This window comes from Myotis myotis, unplaced genomic scaffold, assembly GCF_014108235.1.
Source record: "Myotis myotis isolate mMyoMyo1 unplaced genomic scaffold, mMyoMyo1.p scaffold_m19_p_2, whole genome shotgun sequence".
NCBI lineage: Eukaryota > Metazoa > Chordata > Mammalia > Chiroptera > Vespertilionidae > Myotis > Myotis myotis.
Window position 1 is genome coordinate 3941889 of NW_023416324.1, and position 22211 is coordinate 3964099.

The 22211-nt window shown below is 63.1% G+C and overlaps 1 protein-coding gene across 3 annotated transcripts; it reads left to right on the forward strand.

Annotated features, from left to right (window-relative positions):
* The first annotated feature begins 352 nt into the window (after positions 1 to 352).
* On the forward strand, positions 353 to 21713 carry TMEM201 (transmembrane protein 201). 3 transcript variants are annotated; one of them, XM_036349469.1, is made up of 11 exons: positions 353 to 584; positions 6518 to 6638; positions 7197 to 7391; positions 8501 to 8677; positions 10045 to 10397; positions 11179 to 11382; positions 16055 to 16287; positions 17712 to 17783; positions 18310 to 18609; positions 18997 to 19131; positions 19412 to 20057. In XM_036349469.1, the coding sequence occupies exons 1-11, from the start codon at positions 472 to 474 to the stop codon at positions 19555 to 19557; spliced, it is 2049 nt and encodes a 682-aa protein (XP_036205362.1). In that variant the 5' UTR covers positions 353 to 471; the 3' UTR covers positions 19558 to 20057. The 3 variants fall into 3 exon arrangements, with proteins under 3 accessions (XP_036205362.1, XP_036205363.1, XP_036205364.1); XM_036349470.1 differs by lacking the exon at positions 19412 to 20057 and adding an exon at positions 20064 to 21713 and having other exon boundaries at positions 354 to 584; XM_036349471.1 differs by lacking the exon at positions 19412 to 20057 and having other exon boundaries at positions 354 to 584; positions 18932 to 19128.
* Positions 21714 to 22211: the final 498 nt, after the last annotated feature.

Genomic DNA, 22211 nt, shown 5'->3' on the forward strand with positions numbered 1-22211 from the left:
TCTTTCTATAAACATAATCATGTTTCTATAAATTATTTGGACCGTTGGAGTGGCTTCAGTGGAAGTGGCTTAAAGAACTGCAACTTGCAGCAAACAGCATTGCGCGCTGCGGCCGGCTTGGCCCAGGCGTTGGGAGGCCGGACCAGCGGGAGCAAAGCCTTCCCAGTGGTCAGTAGCCCGACGTGCGGGAGGGGCCTGACGAGCGCACCGGGCAAGGCTCCGCGCCGCCTCCCACCTCCGGCCGCCAGGGGGCACTGTCGGGCCGCCGCCGCTTCCCCCGGCGCCCCGCCCATCGGGCTCGTCCCACTCCCCGATTGGCTGCGCGGCGGGAGCGCGCCGAGTCAGGGGGCGGGCCCGCACCCGCTACAAAGCGACGGAGGTCACGGCGCGAGGAGGTGCGCGCCGCCGCCCGGTAATCCGCTCGCGGCCCTCGGCGTCGCCGCCTCTGCCCGCCGCCGGCCGCGGGGAGTCATGGAGGGAGTGAGCGCGCTGCTGGCCCGCTGCCCCACGGCAGGCCTGGCCGGCGGCCTGGGGGTCACGGCGTGCGCCGCGGCCGGCGTGCTGCTCTACCGGATCGCGCGGAGGTGAGTGCGCGGGCCCGTGCGGCCTCGGCCCCCGCCCCCGCCCTCCGCACGCGGCCTTCCCGCCTCGGCGGTTCCGGGCCTCACGGCGCCTCCCTGCCCGTGCCCGGCGAGGCCGCGGCTTTGCGTGGGGCCAGGCCTTGTGCCCACGTGCTGAGACCCGCTCTGCACGCCCCCACCCCCCAAAAGAAGACCGGAAGCGGCTGAGGAATGGGTTGGGGACTCCAGGAATGCGGGATGGGCGCGCGCAGCCCGCACGTGGGTTATAAACTTCCCTCTCCAAGGAGATCTGTGCTGGGAGCCGCAGGATTTGCAAGCCCCCCCCCCCCAACCCCCACCACCACACCCCCCGGGCCCCCGAACCCCCACCACCACCACCCCCGGGCCCCCCAGCCTTGCGGGAGACCTCCGCGGGGATCCGACCGCTCTGACTGCTTTCCGCCCTCATCCCCGCTCCCAGGTCCCCGAGAGCAGGCGGGGGTGGCCTGGTTGTAGGTGGTTCTGGTCTGCTCCTGTCTCGGGTCTAAGCTCACGTTGGCCCATTGCAGCCCCCTGGCCCCTGCTCCCCCCAGAGAAGCTGAGGGGCAGGAGGACTGAGTAAACCCGGTAACTAGAGGAGTCAGGGTGGTCCGACCCGAGGCCAGCATCCCCAACCCCTGCTCCAGCCCCCTGCCCCAGCCCTGGCCAGGCTCAAAGACCGTGCCAACCCCCATTCAGAGCCGGCCTGGGCCTGTCGCAGGGACCCCGTGCTCCGGGCTGAGCGCTTCGGCGGGGCCCACGGACTGTGCCTCCATCTGATCCCCTTCCCCCGAGACGGGGAGAAAAGGGGGCTGTGAGAACAGTCTGGGGGCGCGGTGGGCGGGGTGTGTGAAGCTCAGATCTTAGGCGAGGAAGCGAAGGCACCTGCCCACCAGTGACCGCGCTGGGACTTGAACCTGGACTGTTCTTATTTAACCACCACCATGTACCACTTCTCACCCAAGGGGAGAAGGAGGGAGGGTGACTGAGGCACAGGCCTCTTGGAGGGGGAGGGACATCAGCTGTGTGCAGGCTGAGGTGGGCAGTCTCCAGGGCAGGGCAGTCAGGCATTGAAGGAGCCCCAATTCAGGGGGTCCCTGACAACCCACATCTCCAGTCTCCCAGTTCCTGCCCGGGTTCTGGAAGCCGGGAGGGCGTGCGGGACCAGCTGGTTGAAACGAGTCCTTTCATACCAGAGGGGACAGCAGGCAAGGCGCTTTGCTCAGGGTTGCAGAGCCTGGGTGCTGCTGCCTCCCAGTGACCCGGGAGCAGAGCCTGGGCCGGGCACTGTCCCCAGCGTGGCCGCGCCTCATTTGTGCGTAGTCTGGCTGCCTTTTGGACTGTGCTGCGGGCTCCTGTGCTGCGTGCTTCGGCTGCTCTCAGACTGCCGGCCACAGCTTTCCCTGTCCCCGAGGCCGGAGGCCGGGCCTGGTGCAGAGAAGGGCATGCTGGGCGAGGGGACTGGGGAGGGTCCCGGGAGGCTTGTGACCCCAGCAGCAGGAGGGGTGCCGTGGGGTGGCCTTGGGACCTGAGAAGGACCGGCTCTCCCCAGGCTGCTCTGAGGTGCTCATCGAGCACTGGCCGCTGTCCTGATGGACGCAAGACCAGCCCCCTGAGGCCAAGCCCTTGTCCCCCAGGGAGGAGAGCGTGTGACAGGAGCGGGGGCTTTGGCCACAGCATGGGTTTTGGGTGACCCTCCCGAGGAGAATTGGGTTTGGAAAGTGATTGGGGGGGGGGGGGGGCGTTGCGAGCCCAGCACAGAGGTAGAGAGGACGCCAGGAGAGGGCCCCTGCCTGGAGGGCCGCGGTGCTCCAAGCCTCAGGCAGGGCCAACCTTGCTTTCCCACTGGTGCTGGCCACCTGGGGGGCAGACCCACTTTTCCCCCCTTTCTACAGCTAAGGAAGAAGGCTCCCTGCCCTTCGGCACCCAGCTGTTAAACCGCAGCCGCCTCTGCCAGCTTCAGCTCCCGGCCCAGCCTCGAGCTGCCTGCTCCGGGCCCAGGCAGCCTGTGGCTGTCAGCACCAGCACAGGGGCAGCCCACTGCAGCCTGCCCCTGGGCGCACCCCCCTGCTGCTCTGCAGTGCGCCCATGCTCGTGACCTCAGGGGCCACCCACAGAACCCAAAGGGGTTTCCTGGGTTCTCCACGTTGTCCTGTTGGGAGGCCCAGGGGATGCATCTTCAGGTTAAACAGCAGAGCCTTGTCCTGGCACCAGAGTCCTGTTTCCGCCCAGCGCTCTCCAGGCTCTCCCTGTGCTGCGCGCTCAGGCTGCGGGACTCTCAGGCTGCGGGACAGGCTCCCAGGGCGCACGCTGGGTGGTCCCCCTCGGCCCAGCAGCCCCGCCTGTTTGAATGCCATCTGTTCCTGTCGCCCTGCTGGCCAGCAGACCTGTTCTTTAGGGTGACAGCAGATGCTCCACTTTTTGGCTTCTCTCCTGTGGCATCTGTCACCAGCTGCCCCATGAGGTCGCCATTCTCGTCCTTGTCCAGGTCGGAAGTGGAGAGCTGGCTCATTTCTGCCTCTGTGGGCCGGCTCCCTCCCTGGGGACCTAGCTTTGTGAACGTGAGGTCTGCCCCGGGGAGGCGGGTTGGGGCTCTGTCTCGGTGTGGCAGGGCTGCTGTGGCCTTTGGCTTGTTCTGCCCGGAGGCCCCTGGGGTCCTGGCTGGCGTTCTGATGCTGGGCCCAGGAGACAACTTCTTGGATTCTCCCTGTTGGATAGGACAACATGTGTTGCTCACTCAAGGCACAGAGGAGCAAGCGAGAAGCCTACTAGGGCTTCAGCAAGGACTCCCCTCCTCCTGGGGCCCTGCCAGAGGATGACCTCTTGCCCCCTAAGGGAACCAAGTCTGACTCAGGGAGACCACTCTCCAGGCCCCTTCTGGGGAGGCTGGGCACTCCTCAGGGCCTGGTGGGAACTAGTTGGCACATTGGCCTCCCCAGATGCAGCCCCCAGACAAGGCTGGTCTCCTACCTGTGGGCTCACAGCAGTGCCCAGGCCCTGGCGCTGCAGCCCCAGTGGGGCCTCACTCCTAGAACACGCCCACCTGCAGGGAGTGGTGGGATGTCGAGAGCTTTGTTTTAACTAAACGTCTGTGATTGGGGGGGAGGGGTGCGGGTGATGCTGTGTCCACCTTCCCTCCCCAGGGTGTGTTCAGGCCTGTGGAGGACGGTCCAGAGCTGCCGCCCCTGCTCCTGAGGGACCCCTGCCCCCGCTGCTTCGGGCTCCCCTGGGCCCCCCAGAGCCAAGAGCTGAGCACAGGGATAGTGTAGTGGGAGCCGGGCGAGCACCTCCAGGCCTCCCGTCTGCCCACCTGCTGGGCCCCGCACTGCCTCGTTCTGTCTTGTCACATCAGACCTTCTGCACTGGGAGTGGGTGGCCCCAGAGTCCTGCTGGGGCAGAGGTTTTGGCTTGGGGAGGAGCGGGTTGAGGGGTTTATGGGGGCGGGGGGGTCGTTTCCCTGAGCAAGAGCGGGACAGGGCTAAGCTGGCTGGAATAGATGGACCCAGATGTCTTACAGCAGGCCAGGTGGAGGTGGGTGTAGCCCAGAGGACACCATTCCCGTTCGCCCACGTGTCTGAGGCAGGGGGGGCCAGTGCTGGTGTGGGGGCTGCGATTCGCCCAGCTCCCATCGCTTTGCTAGCTCATCTGCGGCTCACAGGCCTGCGGACCCCAGGGACAGCCCCGAGGCGCTGAGGGAGATGACTCCTTGACCTGTGGACCCCCACCTGCCACGGTGGCCCCTCCCCCACTCGCACACTGGGCAGGGATCACCAAGGGCTGAGAGTGACCGGAGCTGGGGCCGCTGTCCCCAGGGACCAGGGCTAACCCTCCTCCCTTCCTGCCACCGGCTTCCAGGCCAGGCTCATTTCCCTAGCAACGGAGCTGGAGGTTCCTGGGGGAAATGGTGGCTTCTGGGTGGGAGGGGCTTCGAGGCTGGCTCCCAGGGCCGAGGCTGCAGTTCCTGCGCCCCCGCCACCGTCCCCTGGGCTGGCGTCTTTGACCCCTTCCCCATCTCTTTATTAACGTGCTGCCAGCTCTTATGCTTGGCTGCAGTCCCGAGGCCAGTGTGGGGTGATGGGGTTGTGGGGTGAAAGGGCTGGAGGGTCCCAGGGGCAGATGAGAGGTCACCTGCCTGCATCGTTACCACTGGGACACCCTCCCCCCGCACAGTTACAGGGGAGCCTGTGAAGCAGGTGCTGATTAACAGAAAGCCCAGGGCTTTGTTCCTGGGGGTGCCGAGTGCTGGCACCTCAGCGAGCAGGGGCGTCCACACCTCCTGCCAGGCTCTTCGCCTGAAGCCCACGAAGCTGTTCGCGTGCTGTGCGTGGCCACCTGGCCCTCTTAGCTCCCTAGGCCTCGGGGAGGGATTGTCATGACCCCGCTGGCCAGATGGGCAGGATGACTTCCCCAAAGGCCATACCTGGGACCGCAGTGCTGCTCCCCGGGCCCTGCCTCTGCTGTGGGCAGGTTGTGACATAGCGGCCCCTTGTCCATTGTGAGGGCTTTCAGAGCTGGGCCGGTTGCGGGCTGCAGTACAGGGGCAATCCCTGGTTCCGTCTCCTCTGTCCGTCTCTGGCTTGGGGGAGAAGTGGTTTGAGGGATTTCTTGGGGGGCACTTCCCTGAGCCGCCTCCTCTCTCCGCCCACCCCCTGTAACTAGCCTGTGGGGCGTTTTGGCCAGGCACAGTTACGCACTCCCCGGTTACAGGTGGTAAGACTGAGGCTTGGAGAACTGTTGTACCCGCGTGGTCAGGGGCAGGGAGGGCAGGAGGCAGCTGCACGTCAGGAGTGGGAGCTGCTCTCGAGGGGCAGGATAGTGACAGAGCTGGCCCTTCACATGGCAAAGCACCTTTGTGTGGCCCATGTGGCTAGATCAGCCGTGGGCAAACCCCACGGCCCGCGGGCCGGATCCGGCCCATTTGAAATGAATAAAAAAAAAAAAAAAAAGACCGTACCCTTTTATGTAATGATGTTTACTTTGAATTTATATTAGTTCACACAAACACTCCATCCATGCTTTTGTTCCGGCCTCCGGTCCAGTTTCAGAACCCCTTGTGGCCCTCGAGTCAAAAAGTTTGCCCACCCCTGGGCTAGATCCTTGTGATGCACGATCCCCGAGATGCTGTGACCCCACACTTTGCAGACGTGGCCCCAGGGAGGCAGGAGGAATGGAGGGAGGACAGGCAGGGCCGAGCGGGAGAGGGGGAACTCCGGGGCTCACCGCCAGCAGTGGCTCCTGGAAGCTGGGGGCTGTGCCACCCTGTGGGCAGTAGAGTCGTCTGTGTGCTGTGGCCTCACTACAGCCGGGTCCGAATGGCACCCCCAGAGCTGGAGGTGGCCTGGCCAGGACCCCAGGGCTCAAGCAGCTGCCTCCCGTCACCTGCTTGTGTCTAGATTCCGAGGACCGGGGGTTTGCTGGGCAGTTGCTGCACACACACCCCCATCACACCCATAGCCAACGAGGTGGCGGGAGGGGCCCGAAGCACAGATCCCTGGTCTCTGGGCTGGGATTACCCTGCAGGCAGCACCTGTCACCGCATGTGTGCTGTCTGTGCGTTCCCTCCGCCAGGAGGGGCTGGCCCCAGCCCACAGCTGCTCTAATCCCCGCCCCTTCTCCTCCCTGGAGGCTCTGGGAGCACCATTTCCGCAGCCTGGGAACAGGCCTCACAGGGAGGGAGCCAGGGCTGGGCTTGTGGCCTGACCAGCATGAGCCCCCGGACGCCAGCAGCTCTGGGTCGCCTCGTGGGCATGCTGAGCCCAGGGACCTGGTGAGTGGCGGGACCTGGAGGGCCAAGGAGAAGCCCAGGCCCGTGTGGCCTCCTTGCTGGTCCTCCCGGTGCTGCCTCCCACACTCCTTCCTGGTCCCCGTTGGGCGCCGGCACAGAGGTCTTCGCTGACTCGACTCTTCCCTGTGCTCAGGACGAAGCCGACACACACCACTGTCAACTGCTGGTTCTGCGCCCAGGACACGGTGGTGCCCTACGGGAACCGCAACTGCTGGGACTGCCCCCACTGCGAGCAGTACAACGGCTTCCAGGAGGTGCGGCGGCCCCAGCCCTTGTCCAGCCGTCCTGCCCCCTCCCCACAGCCTGGGGGACCCAGGTGACTTGCCCAGAGGCACACCACCGAAGTCGGCAGGTTGGGGCTGAGCCCCGGATCTTTCTGGCTCATGTTCACGCCCACTCTCTGCTTTGCACTTGACCAGGGGTCAGCGGGCTCCCTGCAGAGAACTAGGGAGGCTCTAGGCTTTGCGGACCACACTGTCCCTGTCCCCAGGACTCAGCTCTGCCAAGCCACCATCACTATAGGAACCTGGTTCATAGACACAGCGCCCCCTACGTGCCCTCGTTTGCAGGCCCCTGCACCACACGTGGGTCTGGTCTGGGCTGCGCTCCCTGGGGCTGCACTCGGCAGCTTGCCTGTGGGGGTTCCTAGTAAATTCTGTGGAGGACAGCAGCTGATTGTTGCATGGAAAGAGAGAATGGAGACACGCGAAGCTGCTCCACTGGGGTCTCACCGCCCCGGGCCTCTGGCCTCACGCAGAGCCCCCTTTGGGTCGGGCTCCCCACTGATTCTGTCTCTCCCTCCCACCCTCCAGAATGGTGACTACAATAAGCCGATCCCCGCGCAGTACCTGGAGCACCTGAACCACGTGGTGAGCAGCGTGCCCAGCCCCCGCACCCCTGCGCAGCCACAGCAGTGGGTGAGCAGCCAGGTGCTGCTGTGCAGGAGGTGCAGCCACCACCAGACCACCAAGATCAAGCAGCTGGCCGCCTTCTCGCCTCGGGATGAGGTGAGGCCGGAACGGGGAGTAGGGCGAGGAGAAGGAGCCTGCTGGGGGGGGCAAGGGGGCATGCCCGGGGCTTTCCAGACAGTGCCTGCAGGGCCTCTCCCCACCCTGACCTGTGCTGGCCCCCTCCGGGTGTGTCATCTCATGGGAGCGTGCCTCCGTTCTCCCTCCTCGTGGTCCCTGCTCTCTTGGCTCCAAGCCTGGGAACATCATGGAAACCTAGTGCCTGCCAGTCCCAAGGGGTTTGTCCCTGGGCAGGGGCAGGTGGCTCCAGCTGGGCCCTGTCAGACCCACCCTGCCCCTGTCCCTCTGAGTCAGGCTTGCCCTCTGCCGGCCGGACTCTCTGCTCCAGAGTTGGTGGAGGGGAGGGAGGCTGGGTGTTAGGCGTTCACCTCCCCCGGGCCGCCTGTGGAGCCCAGCAACCTGTCCTCTAGCTGGTCCTGCCTTCCCACCCCCAGGCCGGTGGTTGTGACCTCAGGAGCTGAGGCCCGAGATGCTGGCTTTCCCAAGGCCCAGCCTGGGAATGGGGGTGGGGGTGGGGGGGTGGAGAAGGAGGCAGGTGTGACTTGGCAACCAGGGCAGCTTTTGGTCCCAGCAAGATAAGATCAAACGATAACCCTGCTGGCCCCTGCAGACAGATGTTTGGGGGCCCTGGAAACGGAGAGGAGTGTTGCTGCATCCTTAGGGGGAGGGGCAGGGAGGGGAGGGGAGGAGAGGAGAGGGTTGGACTGTCCTCAGGCTGTTCCTGGAGCCCAAGGACCCTGCAGCTCCCACTCGGCCCAGCCAGGGGCCTCTCGTGCTCTCTAGACCCAGGGCTTACCAGTGGGCGGCCCTGCCTCTGAGTGTCTGTCTGCTCCAGTCCAGGTAGCGTCAGCCCAGAGCCCCCTTCTGCGGCCTCCTCTGGAGTAGAACTGGCCGGAGTGCCTGTGGGTCCCGCTGCGTCCTGGGCTCTGGGCTCTGGGCCAGCCCTTCCTCCTGGTGGCCACGCACTCGGGGTGCTGTTTGTCCTGTTGGGCAGTGGAGGAAGCAGGATCAGAGTGGGGACAGCTTGCCCATGGTCACCCCACTTGTAAGTGAACCCAAGAACCTGAGCCCCTGTCCCCGGCCCGCAGGGCAGGTATGACGAGGAGATCGAGGTGTACCGGCACCACCTGGAGCAGATCTACAAGCTGTGCCGGCCGTGCCAGGCGGCCGTGGAGCACTACCTCAAGCACCAGAACCGCCAGCTGCGCGCCCTGCTGGTCAGCCACCAGTTCCGGCGCCGGGAGGCCGACCAGAGCCATACGCAGGTCTGAGAAGTGTGTCGTCGGGGCATTTGGGGCGTCACAGCCCTCGGGCTTGTGCAGAAAAGCCCCTCACAGAGGGCTGGGCCCACTGACTGGTGGGCAGCTCTCCAGAGCCAAGACCCTTCTCCCTGGGAAACAATCTTCCTGTGGGGCCCTGTCCCCAAGCCCCTCTGTCAGCAGCTGGAGAGGGTGTCCCCAGAAGAGTGGCTCAGTATTGGGGTCCACCCATCATTTGCATACTTGGCGGTCTTGAGCCCCGATGTGTCTGGGCACTTTCCCTCACCTGCACCTGTCCCCCTCACCTGCATCCATTCCCCCCACCTGGCATTTCCCCAGAGCACCATGTGGCGGCCGCACTCAGGCTCCGCGACGCCCACTCACAGCCAGGAAACCAACGGGGAGGTGAAGTAACTTGTAGAGGGCCCCACACCACGTGTGCCAAGGCACCAGCATTTGAACCCGGAACCAGTTGGTTAAAAGTCATTAATTTTTTAAAAATATATATTGATTGATTTCAGAGAGGAAGAGAAAAGGAGCAAGAGATACAAACATCAATGATGAGAGAGAATCATAGATCAGCCTCTGCACACAGAGAATCGAGCCCGCAACCTGGGCATGTGCCCCACCAGGAGTCGAACCATAACTTCCTGGTTCATAGGTTGACGCTCAACCACTAAGCCATGCCAGCCAAGCTAAAAACTCATTAATTTTTTATCACAGTATTCAGTTAGTGGAATGTTCTGGGTTTTAAAGATCTGATTTAGTGGTGAGTGGATTTAGAGATAACCCACCCCCTCAGGTCCCCAGATGTGCCTTGTGTCCAGTGGCGTGTGGTTTCTAGTCCACAGCTGGTTCCTGACCACACGGCCCGCAGCCCGTGTTTGCACAGCAGGGCGCTCAGACCTGTGGTTTTTCTCCTCACCACGTGTTCCTACACTGAACAACTTATTGCCATATTTTTAAACTTAGCTTTGGCCAGAGTTATTTATATGTTTATTATAATTCCAGTTGAGATTCCAGTAGGAATTTATGGTGAGAATTTGGCAAAAACAATGAAAAATGTATTAGAAAGAATAAGATCATCATAATATCAAAAAGCTTTCTTTAAAGAATGTGATAAACCCCTCCCCACCCAGTGGGGTGAAGAGCCAGCCATGGGCCGGGTCAGTGGGTCTGGCGGTCAGCCTAGAGACGGCCGAGAAGGTCCAGGGATCTCGGGCCTGGCCAAGACGGCATCTCGGATCATCAGGCCCGGGGTGGGTTCTTCAGCGAGTGCTCTGGGGCCCTGGCCAGACCCCGAGCACAGAGTGCACAGTGGCAGTGGCTCTTGCCGTCTCGCTGACAAGTCTCTCTCTTTCTCCCTCCCTCAGAGCTTCTGCTCGTCCGCGGTGAAGGCCCCTGTCCAGGTCATCGTGCTCCGCGCCCTCGCCTTCCTGGCCTGTGCCTTCCTGCTGGCCACCACGCTGTATGGCACCAGCGACCCCTTTGCCCCGGGGGTCACCCTGCCCCCGGCTTTGCCCCCTGGTGGCAATGGCTCGGCAGCTCCTGACAACGGCACTGCCCCTGAGGCTGAGGGCTGGCGGCAACTGCTGGGCCTGCTGCCGGAGCACATGACAGAGAAGCTGCAGGAGGCCTGGGCCTACGGGCGGAGCCACCAGATGGGCGTTGTGGTGCTGGGCCTGCTCACCTGCCTGCTGGCCATGCTGCTGGCCGGCCGCATCAGGTGCGTGTGGGGCTGGAGCCAGGAGGGCCTGCTGCGCGCACAGCCGGGACTGGGCTCCATTGTGTAGTGGAAACACAGCTGTCCCTCCTCCCAGCAGCTGGGAGTCCAGTGGGCGAGACAAAGTAAATGACTTGCCTTAGAGGGGGCAGCGGCACTCAGAGCAGGCCCCCACTGACCGCTGCTGGTTGGGGCCGCCAGGGCCAAACTTCCTCGCTTCTCCACCTCAGACTCCTGATAACCACCAGCCTAGTGGGCTGTTGGAGAGTCGAGTGGGTGCCCTTGGGCCCCTGATTTCCCTCCATGTTCCGATTAGTGTCCACGTCATCTCAGTGACTCTGAGGGAGGTTTCTTTTTTTTAAATATATATTTATTTCAGAGAGGGAGGGAGATAGAAACATCAATGATAGAGAATCGTTGATCCGCTGCCTCCTGCACTCCTCCTACTGGAGATGGAGCCTGTAACCCAGGCATGTACCCTGACTGGGAATCGAACCGTGACCTCCTGGTTCATAGATCTGTGCTCAACCACTGAGCAACACTGGCCGAGCTGGGGGAGGTTTCTTAGCCCCGTTTTACAGGCTGGAACATTCAGCTCAGGGAACCTGACCTGCTCAGAGCTGAGCAGCGCGTAAGTGCTGGAGGCGGGTCGAGAGGCACGTGTGCTCTTGGCTCTGGATTCTGTCCTCTGAGCAGGACGGGGTGGGGGAAGGGGCAGCGAGTAGCGGGGTGAGGGGACTAGTCTTGCCGAGATGGGCCCTCACACAGCCCCGCTTTCCCTCAGGCTCCGCAGGATTGACGCCTTCTGCACCTGCCTGTGGGCCCTGCTGCTGGGTCTGCACCTGGCCGAACAGTACCTGCAGGCCAGCTCGCCGAGCTGGCTGGACACGCTCAAGTTCAGCACCATGTCCCTGTGCTGCCTGGTGGGCTTGATGGCAGCCGTGGCCACAAGGAAGGCGACGGGCCCACGGAGGTTCCGGCCCCGAAGGTCAGAGAAGCAGCAGTGATTGCGGGGGGAGGACAGATGGACAGACAGCCCCAGAGCTTTGCCCCCAGCCCAGAGCAGGGCACTTCTCTGTCTTGCCTCTTTCTTCCTGCCTCACTCTCACCCCTGCCCAGCCTCAAGCCCCCGTCCTGGCCCAGCCCTGCACTTCCCTGAGGAGTCGGGCCTGCCCCCTTTTCTTTCCACAGCAGTAAGTCCTCCCCCAACCTAGGGCACTCTCGGGTGCCACCATCTCTCTGGCCAAAAACTCTCTCGTTGCCCCAAGGCTAGAGCACTGGTGACACCCACACAGGCTGCCTGTGACTTATGGCTTCCACCTGGCAGCTCCAGGCATCCCATCCTGCCACAGCCCCTGCCTGGCTCTGACACCATGGGATGAGGCTACTGTCTGCTTCTTGCACCAGCCCCATCTCTGAGCTCCTGGCACCGGCTGGTGATGGTGGCCGCAGGCTGAGCCCTTGCCACATGGCCTGACCCCTTGGGCATCTTGACACAGGCAGATGCTGCTGAGCGGGCCCAGAGGAGAGCCCCGTGCCTCGTCCCCATGTCCTTTCTCTGGTCAGTCCCTTTGGTCCTGCCCAGTGCCCGGCCAGCCCTGCTGGAAACCGTCTGGGCCACCCCCTGGGCCCACTGCCCCATTCCCACTCAGACCTTCCTGAACCCCTCTCTCCGGGTCCAGTTCTTGGGCCCAGACTGGCCTTGATCATGAGTTTGTAGGGCAAGGGTCTTCTCAAGGTGAACAGTAGGAAATCCTGCTTCTGCTGTGGTCAGCAGGGTTCTGGACAGCAGCCATGGTGGGAGCTTGCCCAGGTTGGGGGGTCTGGAGAGTCCTGTATTCATCTGTTTGGCACGGCTGTGGGCCACACAGGCAGAATAGGGCACGCACACCCTGCCCACTCTCCTGGGAGCCCCTGGCTCTGCCCTGGAAAGTCAGGACCCCAACCCTCATGGCTGGGCCCTCCACCTGCCCCTGCAGGGTTCAGGCTTCCAGGCCAGGGCTGCCCTGACTGGCTGGCCCTGCCACTGCCCCGATCGATGCCCGGGACGTCCCCAGTTCTCTCTCCCCTCCATTGGATGCCTGGGAAAGATCTAGTTGCCCAAGGCTAGCACGGGGTAAGCAGCCCAGGGACGTGCAGGTCCATGAGGGCACTAGGTCATTGTCATTTTATGACTCTCTTGCCTGTCACAGTCACTACTCCTCTGGCCCCTAGAGTCCTCACGGAGGGTGCTGAGGCTCCCAATTTCTACTTTCCTGTGGGGCAACCAGAGTCCACAGAGGCCTCGGCGGCTCCTGGGTCGGGGGAGGGGACAGCCAGGCCGAACCTCAGAGTGCGCCACACACTCCCTCCAGGTCCCGTGTCCTGCCACTCTGCACGTCAGAGCCCAGGGAAGGCAGGAACAGGTGACACAGCATGAGGGCCATTCAGCAAGGGCCCCTGACCAGCTGAGCCTGCGGGGCAGGGGGCACAGGCCCTGGCCAGACCTGAGTGAGGTCCCGGGGGCACAAGAGCTGCACCTGAGCCCGCTGTCACTCATCCTCATGTTCACGGGTCCTAAGAGGCTGCCCCACCCCACTGATCCTGTGCCCCTCCACATCCATGTGTGAGGAGCCCAGGGAGTCAGGAGCTGCCCCCAGCAGCTGTGTGGCCTCAGACAGGCCTGCCCGCTTGTTGCGTGTGGAGGGAAGTGGAGGAGGAGTGAGGACGCAGAGCCAGGACCTAGTCCTGCTGGCGCGTCCGCCTGTCCCTTCCCAGCCAGCCTTCTGAAGCAGGGGAGGCGGCACTGCAGTGAGAGCCAGGGGTGTGCTGGGCTGTGCGCGGCCCTCGTCTCTGGAGCCTCTTGTTCTCAAGGAAGCTAATGACTGCTTTTCTTGGCGCCAAGGAGAAGCAGGACATCTGTGTGTGTGTGTGTATTTAAGTTAAGTTATTTATAATCACCACAACCAGCTCCCTAGCTGGCCAGGAGCCCGCGCTGAGCAGATGTCTGCCTGCCCCGGGAGGGATGGGAGGACCCTCATGAAATGAGCCTCAGCCGGGAAGGCTTCCTGGCCTTTTTAGAGTCGGTGACTTTTTTAATTACCCACCAGTCCCCTAAAGTTTCATTACTTGGAGCCTATTCCAGCCCCTTCTGACGTTAGCGGCAGCAGCTGAGGAAGTGCAGGCACCACTGAGATAGTGGCTCATTAGCTGGGAGTGTGTCACCCCTGCCAGGGACCTCTGTCCCCACGACCTGAGGGAGGTACACGCGCTGTCTTCTCCCTCTGGGTCTGGGTCCCCACCCCGGGCCCAGCAGGCTCCTCCCAGGAGCGCTCCGCCTCGCAGCACCGGCCCGGGAGGAGCGTGCCCCTCTGTCCGTGCCTGTTGCCGTGCCGTCTGTCCCTGGTCGTGCAGAGCTGCAGATGATTGTCTAGTGGCCCGCGAATCCCTGTAACCGCAGCTCCCGGCCGGACGTTGTGTTCGATGCTGTATTTTAAATAAATGCCTCCGGGGCCCTGCTCTGACCCGTGGGCGTCAGGTATGGAGTCTTTTTTGTTTTTTCTTTCTGAGGCGTCTGTGCCAGGGGCGGGACTTGGGGGTACAGGCGAGCCCCGGGAGTCAGGCTTGGGAGCTGGCGACGTGGAAATGGAAGGACACAGGGCCCAGCTGTCCTTGTGTGCCCTGCTGGGTGGGGTTTTCCCCATCTCAGCAAACTGCTACTTAAACAGCTTGCTCCTTCCCCTCTTGGCGTGGACTGGGGTTGGGTTGAGAGAGGCCAACGTCCCTCCCTGTCAGATGGGACACTGTACAAGCACCCGGCCCTCCTCAGACCCCTTTATCCGGGGACGTAGACTCAGATCCCAGGCTGGTGCCTCTGGAGAGGGTTCCAGAGCGCGGGCGGTCTGGGCGCCTGGCCAGTGGAAGTGTCAGCTCATTTGAAGCTCTCGGGAGCCAGCCGAGACGGGCCCTTTAACAGGAGGCTCCCAGGAACCGGGCTGCATTCGGGACCAGAGCTCACACTCAGCACCTTACAAGGATCCGCTAGCTGAGAGGGTCAGATCGAAGAACTGTCTCCCCCTCCATGCCAACGTTTTTAGTGGCATCAGAGACGGGACAGCCCCTGTGCCAGATCATGCGAGACGGGTCTTCGGCACCGGGCGGGGTCGTGGAAAGCGTTGGCAAGACCCAGCTTGTCCTGGGCCAGCTGACCACCTGGGAAACCTGTCGCCTGGCTCGGACCCTCTCCTCTCTGCCTTGGGGGTGAGGGGGTGCAAGAAGCCCTGGGGGAGTCCTGCATCTGCTGGAGGGGCCTGGGGGAGTCCTTCTGCATCTGCTGGAGGGGCCTGGGCACGCCCTGCTCCTCAGCGGCTCAGGACACACCTGGATCCTCTTGGAGGCACAGGCCCAGCAGGGAACAGCTTTATGCCCCATCAGAGCATGTTGCCAAAGGTCCCGGCGTCCTTTGCTGCCTCTACATGCCTAAAGCTCCCCCTTCTGCCACAAAACCGTAAAATCGTACCTTCTATTTTGGGGGGTGGAGGGGAGGCTTCAGGACAGGTCGGCAGGTGGAGGCTGGGGCGAGCGGCTTGGCTTGAGCTCCTGCCTTGATTTCCCCATGCTCCCTGCCTTGGGTTCTGCAGTTCAGGAAGCCTGCTGGCACTCTGGACAGCATTCAGAAGGTCACGTGATCTCCAGGAGGGCAGTGCTGACCCTGCACTTTCCTCAAAGCTTGTTGAAGGGGCGGGGTGAGAACTAGGAGGAACTCCTCGGGGTGCAGCTTGGCTAGCGATGGGCCTGGGGGGTCCCTTAGCTGCCTGGGCTCTGCTGCAGGGCCTGGCCAGCCTGCCCATCCGTCGGCACACTGACCGTGGGCTCCTTTGTCCCTGGGGACCGAGGTAAGGCCGGACCTCCCGCATCTCCGTCCAGACAGTGAGCAGACTAATGTATTAACTGCCTCTGTCCCGCCTCTGTAATCGGTTGCCTTAATCGGAAGCATGGTTGACATTCTGGCTTGGGGCCACCAGGCCCTGTTGTGTGATTTGTACCATCTCGAGTTAAAGGGACACTGTCACCTTCCATCTTTTGGGCGGCCTTGTGGTCGCTTACGGGTCTTCTCCAAGTTCAAGTTTGGCTTGTGTCCTGCGTGTCTCTTCCTGGGGACCCTCAGCCTGGCCACCCCCCTCTGCTCTACGAGACACTTGAGGTTAATGTCTGTTTTTTGAGCCCAGGGGGCAGCAGTCGGACCCCCGGAGTCAGGCCCAGGGAGCAGGGCCCCAAGCTTGGCCACGTCGGGAGGCTCTGGGCCTAGCAGGAAGGACAGGAGGAGCCCCAGGCCACTGGCCGCTATGGGAGCCTGGCAAGGGGCTGGGCATTTTTGCTTCCAGGCGAAGGGGTGGCGTGAGGTTGGCAAGGGCGACAGTGTCACTTTAATACCGAGACTCGTAGTGGAGCTAGTTTGCTGTGACGGATCGGAGGGGGCATGCGGGGCGGTGGGTCACGCTGCAGCTCCCAGCCACCCGACCCTAATGGTGTGAATGGTCGGACTGCTTTCCGCTTCAACTAACGCACGCCTCCTCTGGGACCCCGACTCGGGCCCCCTGTGCCGAGGGCGAGGGGACGGCTGGCGGAGGCCGCTCCCGGGCCCTCCAGGCTGACCTCTCCCTGCCCGCGGCCTCTTGCAGGTACCTCCCCGGAGACCCGGCCGGCCTCCTCCCCATGTGCCCCGGCCTGGCCATCCCCTACCCGAGCGTCGCAGCCTCTTCACCGTCTCTCTTCCTCCCCACCTCGCCCGGCTTCCTGCCCCTCACCAACCAGCAGCTGTTCCGGTCTCCCCGACGGGCCTCGCCCTCCTCGCTGCCAGGCCGCCTCAGCCGGGCCCTCTCGCTGGGCACCATACCCTCTCTGACCCGAGCAGGTAAGAGGCACTCGGGCATCGGCGGGCCACGCGGGACTGAGGACAGCTGGGCACCGGGACTCCAGCTGTGTACAGGCCGAGGAACTGGGTTCAAATCCTGCCTCATCCACTAAGGAGCTGCCCTCCACCCAGGGACTTACCCACTCTGAGCCTCAGTTTCCCTTAAGAAAATAAGACCAGTAGTAGGACCGGCCCCGCGGTGGTTGTGAGAGAGAAGCGAGAGGATGTATTTAAAGTGCTCAGGAGGGCAGTGCATCCAGCAGGCGCTCAGTAAACGTTGGAGCCCTTCGCGGGGTTTATTCCGCCTGTTCTTGCCCTGTTGTTACTCCTGCTGTTTTCACACCTGGGGCTGGAAGTTTGCCCCAGCCGTTCCGTGTGGTCCAGGGGACAGAGGGCAGGATTCAGTTCAAGTCCGTCCTGAGTGCTTGCTGCCGTGGGCCCTGCCGTGACCGGCACCTGGGCCTGGTCACCAGCGCTGTCTCGCTCTTCACCTTCCCCACAGGCCCGTCCTGGAAAGGGGACTGAACTCAGCCGTTTTCCTGCTAGAGCTCTGCGTGCTCCGTGGTGACCCTCAGCCCCGGGGGAGCTGCCTGGAGCAGGCTGGGGGTTGCCCTTGGGTGGGGGGGCGGGCCCTGAGCAGGACCCCATCTTCTGAGAATGCAGACACCTCTTGGTTCCCCAGGGCTTGCTGACGTGCAGTCATATCTCATTTCAGCCGCTCAGCAGCTCTGCCAAGTGGGTCAGTCAGACACCTCTCTGAGCCTCAGTTTCCTTCGTGACTTGCCCGGGGTCCCACTGCTGCTGGGCGGTGGGGTGAACCCAGCTGGGGATTGGTGCCGGTGGGGTCCCGGTCAGTAGAGGGTGGGCCACAGGGACGGTGTTTGGGCGAGGCCTCGGGTCAGAGCGAAGGTGGGATTGCGCCGTGGCCTGGACTCTGGGCATTTCTCCTAACCTCACGGCGGAGCGCTGGGGGAGGGGCTGCTGCCTGCGCTCCTGCCTGGAAGCCGTTGATGAACAGAGTTCCCGAGTCCCTGCGCGGGTCACAGCCCTGGCCCGGCCCAGCTCAGGCCTCCTGGCCCTTCGTGCGCAGCAGCTGGGGCAGGGGGACCACGGGGGCCTACGGCTGCCCTTCCCCACGTGACTGTTGTCTGGAGCTGCCCGCCAGGGGTGGGAAGTGGTGGGTTTGGGCCCACGGTGGTGCGGATCCCAGAACCTTCCAGAACCATCTGGAGGGAGAGAGTTGCGGACGGCAGGGGTGGGCACTGCGTCCTGGTTTATCCTTCAAAAAGAAAATGACATGGGTTAAAGGGCCCTCGGTGAAAGGCAGAGCTGTGAGTGACGAAGGCTGGATGTGGCAGAGCAGGCCATGGGGCGGGAGGGTGGGCGCTCGGCAGGCCTGACCTGTGCCCTTTCTTCCCGCCCAGACTCAGGGTATCTGTTCAGCGGGAGCCGCCCGCCGTCTCAGATGTCTCCATCCGGGGAGGCTCCTGTTTCAGGTAAGAGGAGTGACGGGGAGGCTGCCTCAGGTGGGGCAGCGTGTGGGCCGGGGTTTCCAGAGGGTCAGGCAGGGGCACCCCCTGTGTGCAGGCCCCTGTGTGCAGGCCTGGGCAAGTGACTGACAGCCCTGTGCCTCCATTTCTCCTGTGAAATGGGCGGATCGTTAGGGTTGGATGGAATGCTCTCGTCCTCATCCGTGACCACGTGGGGATGCGCACTCGGGGGGAGCGGACCTTAAGCCTCGAGAGTTGGTTGCTGCCCCAGCCTTGCTCTCAGCTGAGGGCAGTACCAGGCCTTTGGAGAGAAATCGCGAGGCAGAGGGGACATGGCTGAGGTTCCGCGGTCCTCTCCCGCCCGTGGGCCTGGCGGACGCAGGCTCCTCCCCGCTCTGCCCAGCCTGGCCTTTCTCCTGGGGTCACAGGAACAGAAGAGCCGTCAAGCTGACTGTAACTGCACGTGCAGACTCACCCTCACAGCCGCAGGCGCCTGCGCTAAGGCACTGTGTCTGTCACCTCCACCCTCCAGATTACTACTCTCTGCTGCTGGGGAGCTGCCCCTCGTCCCCGTTCCCTTCCCCGGCGCCCTCCGTGGCCGGCTCGGTGGCCTCCAGCGCCGGCTCCCTGCGCCACCGCAGGCCCCTCATCAGCCCTGCCCGGCTCAACCTGAAGGGGCAGAAGCTGCTGCTGTTCCCGTCGCCGCCCGGGGAGGCCCCCAGCACCCCCAGCAGCTCCGATGAACACTTGCCCCTCAACGGCAGCCACTTCAGCATCGAGCCACCCCAGGTCCCACATAGGCAGCCGGCGCAGGACACGAAGCACACCGTGGGTATGACCCTCTGACCCCTGCCCTGGGGGCAGGAGAGCCCAGCTGGGCTGTGGGGGCGCCTCTGGGATCAGCGCAGTGGTGGGGACCCCCGTTAGGAGGCTGCACAGGGCCTGTCCTTGATCTTCTCCCCAGCTCCATGGCCCCTGGCTGGGCTTCTCATGACCTTGAACCCTCCAGGACATTGCTCTCTGTTGGCTGATATTCTTCTCTTGTTTGGCAATTGACCTTGAGGCTGGTCTGTTCCTTAGGATGGATCGGAGACGTATTATGCCCTGCCAGACTGTGTCTGATAACAGATTTTTTTTTTTTTTTTTTGCTCAAGTATTGTCTGACTGTCCTGTCCTGGGGTGGCCTGTGAGCACCCCCTGAGACACCCCTTCTCTGCAGACATGAGGTCCATGCGGGAGAGAGGCCGCGCCTGCAGCAGCCACTCCATCAAGAAGGAGGACGACTCGTCGCAGTCGTCCACGTGCGCGGTGGACACCACCACCCAAGGGTGCCCTGAGGAGACCACCTGGAGAGGTCTGCGCCTGAGTTGTTTTGGGGGGAGGGCAGGGCAGCATGGGGCCTCGGTGTCAGCCAGAATCACCCGTTCTGTCTGGGGCCTGACAGAGAAAGACCCTCGAAGGGCCCCCTAGTGACGGAGGGCGGTCAGGTAACCCGCCCAGCACCTCGGGATGCAGTCCGTGCTCCGCAGGCTCCCTCCCTGTTAGGGCTGGGTCTGCACGCTGTGACAGTAGCCTCGGGTCACATGGTCACGGGCGGCTATTTAAATCTTAACAACATGAAAATTTGGTAACAGCAAACGCTGAGTTCCTCAGCTGCACCAGCCACATTCAAGTGCTCCAGGAGACCTCATCTTCGCAGACGCTCCCGGGAGGGTGCTGGCCTGGGCCGGGCATCAGTTCACATCCTGCCTCCTCCGCCTGTGGGCCCCGGGGCGGCTGAGAGATCCAGTCCTGTCAGCACCTGGCACTGCCCTGGGAGAGGGGCACATGGATGGCGAAGATGGACACAGGGAGGTTCCCTGGAAAGATTGGGTGCTGCCCCCAAGTCAGGTGGGGTCTGGGGATGAGCGCGGCAGCATCAAGGGCATGCTGGGGCACAGAGGATGGGGGATCTCCGTCGCCTGCTGACCTTGGAGGCCCGTGGGCTTCTAGTCCCCTAACGCCCTGTTTTCTGTGTGTAACGCCAGGTCACAGCCCCATCACCACGGTGAAGCACAGGGCGCCCCAGCCAGTGCTGCCTGAGGCACAGACTCAGGAAAGGAGGAACCTGTAGGGGCAGGCCTTGACCGTGACCTGGGCTGCTGTGTCCTTCTGAGTGGGGCGGCCTCCGGGGGCCAGGAAGGAGCTGCGCCTGTGGTGGGCCAGGCGCTCTCAGGCGCAGAGACCCCACCCCGGGTCACCTTCTGGCCTTCGTGCCTTTGACTGGGTGTCTCTACTCTCTCCAAGGTCGGTTTGGCCCCTGCCTGGTCCAGGGCCTCCTGGCCGTGAGCTTGACTGCCAACGCCCTCTTCACCTCGGCCTACCTGTACCAGAGCCTGCGCTGACCTCGGGCCCGGCCGCCTGCACTGGAGAGCCAGAGAGTCCAGGTGCATGCTGCTGCCACTGCCGCCTGCCCGCCGGACTGAGTTCTTCCTCAGAATGCCTTCTCCTCACGTAACGGAATGGACTGCGGGGCTGGGGGGCGTGTGAGGCCACCCTCCGCCCGTCCATCTTGCTGACATCAGTTGTGTTTGGTGCTGCCACAGAGCCACGGTCCCCGGGGGCTGCACTGTCCAGCCCTGCCTGTGGGGCCGCCACCACCATTGTACCTGCAGCTGGAGCCCTGCCCTGGGCCCCGTTCCATGGGCCACGGGCACATCTCTGTACCGTGTGCCCCATCCCCCGGGGGAGGCGGGAGGCATGGCCCCTGTGTCCCCTGTCCTCCACCGGCCCCTTGAGGATGAGCTTCCTCTGCCCCCACCTTACCCCTTCCTGCTAGTGCCGGGCCAGGCCTGCCCTCCGCTCTCCCGTGGGCACCTCAGAATTCCTGGGTCTCCGGCTCCGCTGGGCCTGCAGGACTCGTGTAAGCATCTTGCCCCAAACTCCCTTCTGCCCACGTGCACCCGTTTTAGTACCTCTGGTGGCCTCGGGCAGTAGCCCTAACCCTGAGAACACTACCCAGGGTCCTTCCCATGCTGCCCACAGGGCCTTGCTCAACCCTCAGCTGGTTGCGCCGTGGGACTGCCCAGGGCAGCCTGCAGGTGACAGATGAGACCGCACCCCACCGCCATGAACCCGGCTCCTTCCCACGGCTGAGACCCCCGTCCTCCTTTCATTCTGCTGACACCACGGGCCGAGTGTGGCCTCTAGTCTTCAGGCCACCTTGGCTGGCTTTGTTCCCTCCCCGTTCCCTCTGTCCCTGCCATCGCCCTTCGGCCGCTACTGCACGATTGCTCCCCCTCACCCTGGTCCGGGGTCCTGCCCACCCCTGAAGTGGGGAGGGACCTCGGGATGGCACAGCGACCCTCCATGATGCTGTGGCTGTCAGACCCCCAGTCCCTGCTTCCCTGGGCCTTGGACAGAGGGTGGGGCAGCACATGTGTGTATGTGACTGCACATGTACGTGCATGTGACCGTGCAGGCATTGGTGCTGCTTGGGGAGGAAGTGGCTGCCTGGATGAATTCTGCAACACGTGATAGGGGCTCGGGCAGGAGGAGGGGTCTTCGCTCCACCATTCAGGGATAAAGTTTAATTTTATTTTTCTACACATTTCTGCCAGGGGAGGCATTTTGCTGGGAAGCAGGATGCCCCCATCCTCCCAGCCAGGGAGGGTTAGTTTTTTTAAGCTTTGGGTGCTTTTTTTAGTAATTTTTTTTACCACGTGGGGAAGGAAATTGCTCTGGCTTCCCTCTCCCTTCCCCCACTCTCGTCCTGAGAGCTACTGTCTCCTGCCCTGACCCGCCCCGAACACAGGGATCGGGGACCTGAGGGCCACGCCAGGGCCTGAGTCCAGCTGCTGAGACAGTTCCAACTCGGCCTCCGTTTGTGCAGGGGCATGTGTCAGCGTCTTAATTTTATTTTCTGCCTAATAAAGCCAAACTCCATTCTCAAAGGCACTTCCTCTCTGGCTCTGAGGAAGCCCCCCACGGAGCCCACCCCACCCCCAGGCCTGGCCCCTCCCAGGCCCCGGGTCCCAGCTCCTCACCAAGACCTGGAGAGGCTGGTGGGGAGGGGTTTACTTAATGTTTTCATTCAAACAAAAAAACCCAGCCTTATTTTTACAAAAGCAAAAAAAAATCAAAAAGATACCAGCCTCTGAACTGTTCTTGTCTTCATTCTGCAGCTCGGCCCTGAGGACCCCACGGTGGGGGCCGAGCCCGCTGAGGTGGAAGTGATGTCACGTTTGTTCAGCGCGGGGCTCCGGGGTCCCCGGCCCATGGTGTGGGTGGCAGGTGCAGTGTGGCCGTGTCCCCAGAAAGGCTCAGGGATTTGAACAGGAGATCAGCGCAAACAGGAGGGCCAGGGTCCCAGAACAGCATGAGGGAGGCAGGAAGTGCTCCGCTGTCTCAGGCCTGTCCCAGCCAGCGGCCCCAGGGCAGTCAGAGGCCTTGTTT

Excerpts from the sequence above, each read along its gene's own strand:
- TMEM201 (XM_036349469.1), top strand. The coding sequence starts at position 472 with ATGGAGGGAGTGAGCGCGCTGCTGGCCCGCTGCCCCACGGCAGGCCTG. Across the intron at positions 6,639-7,196 it reads AGTACAACGGCTTCCAGGAG|AATGGTGACTACAATAAGCC; the intron begins GTGCGGCGGCCC and ends CCCACCCTCCAG. Across the intron at positions 11,383-16,054 it reads CGGAGGTTCCGGCCCCGAAG|GTACCTCCCCGGAGACCCGG; the intron begins GTCAGAGAAGCA and ends GGCCTCTTGCAG.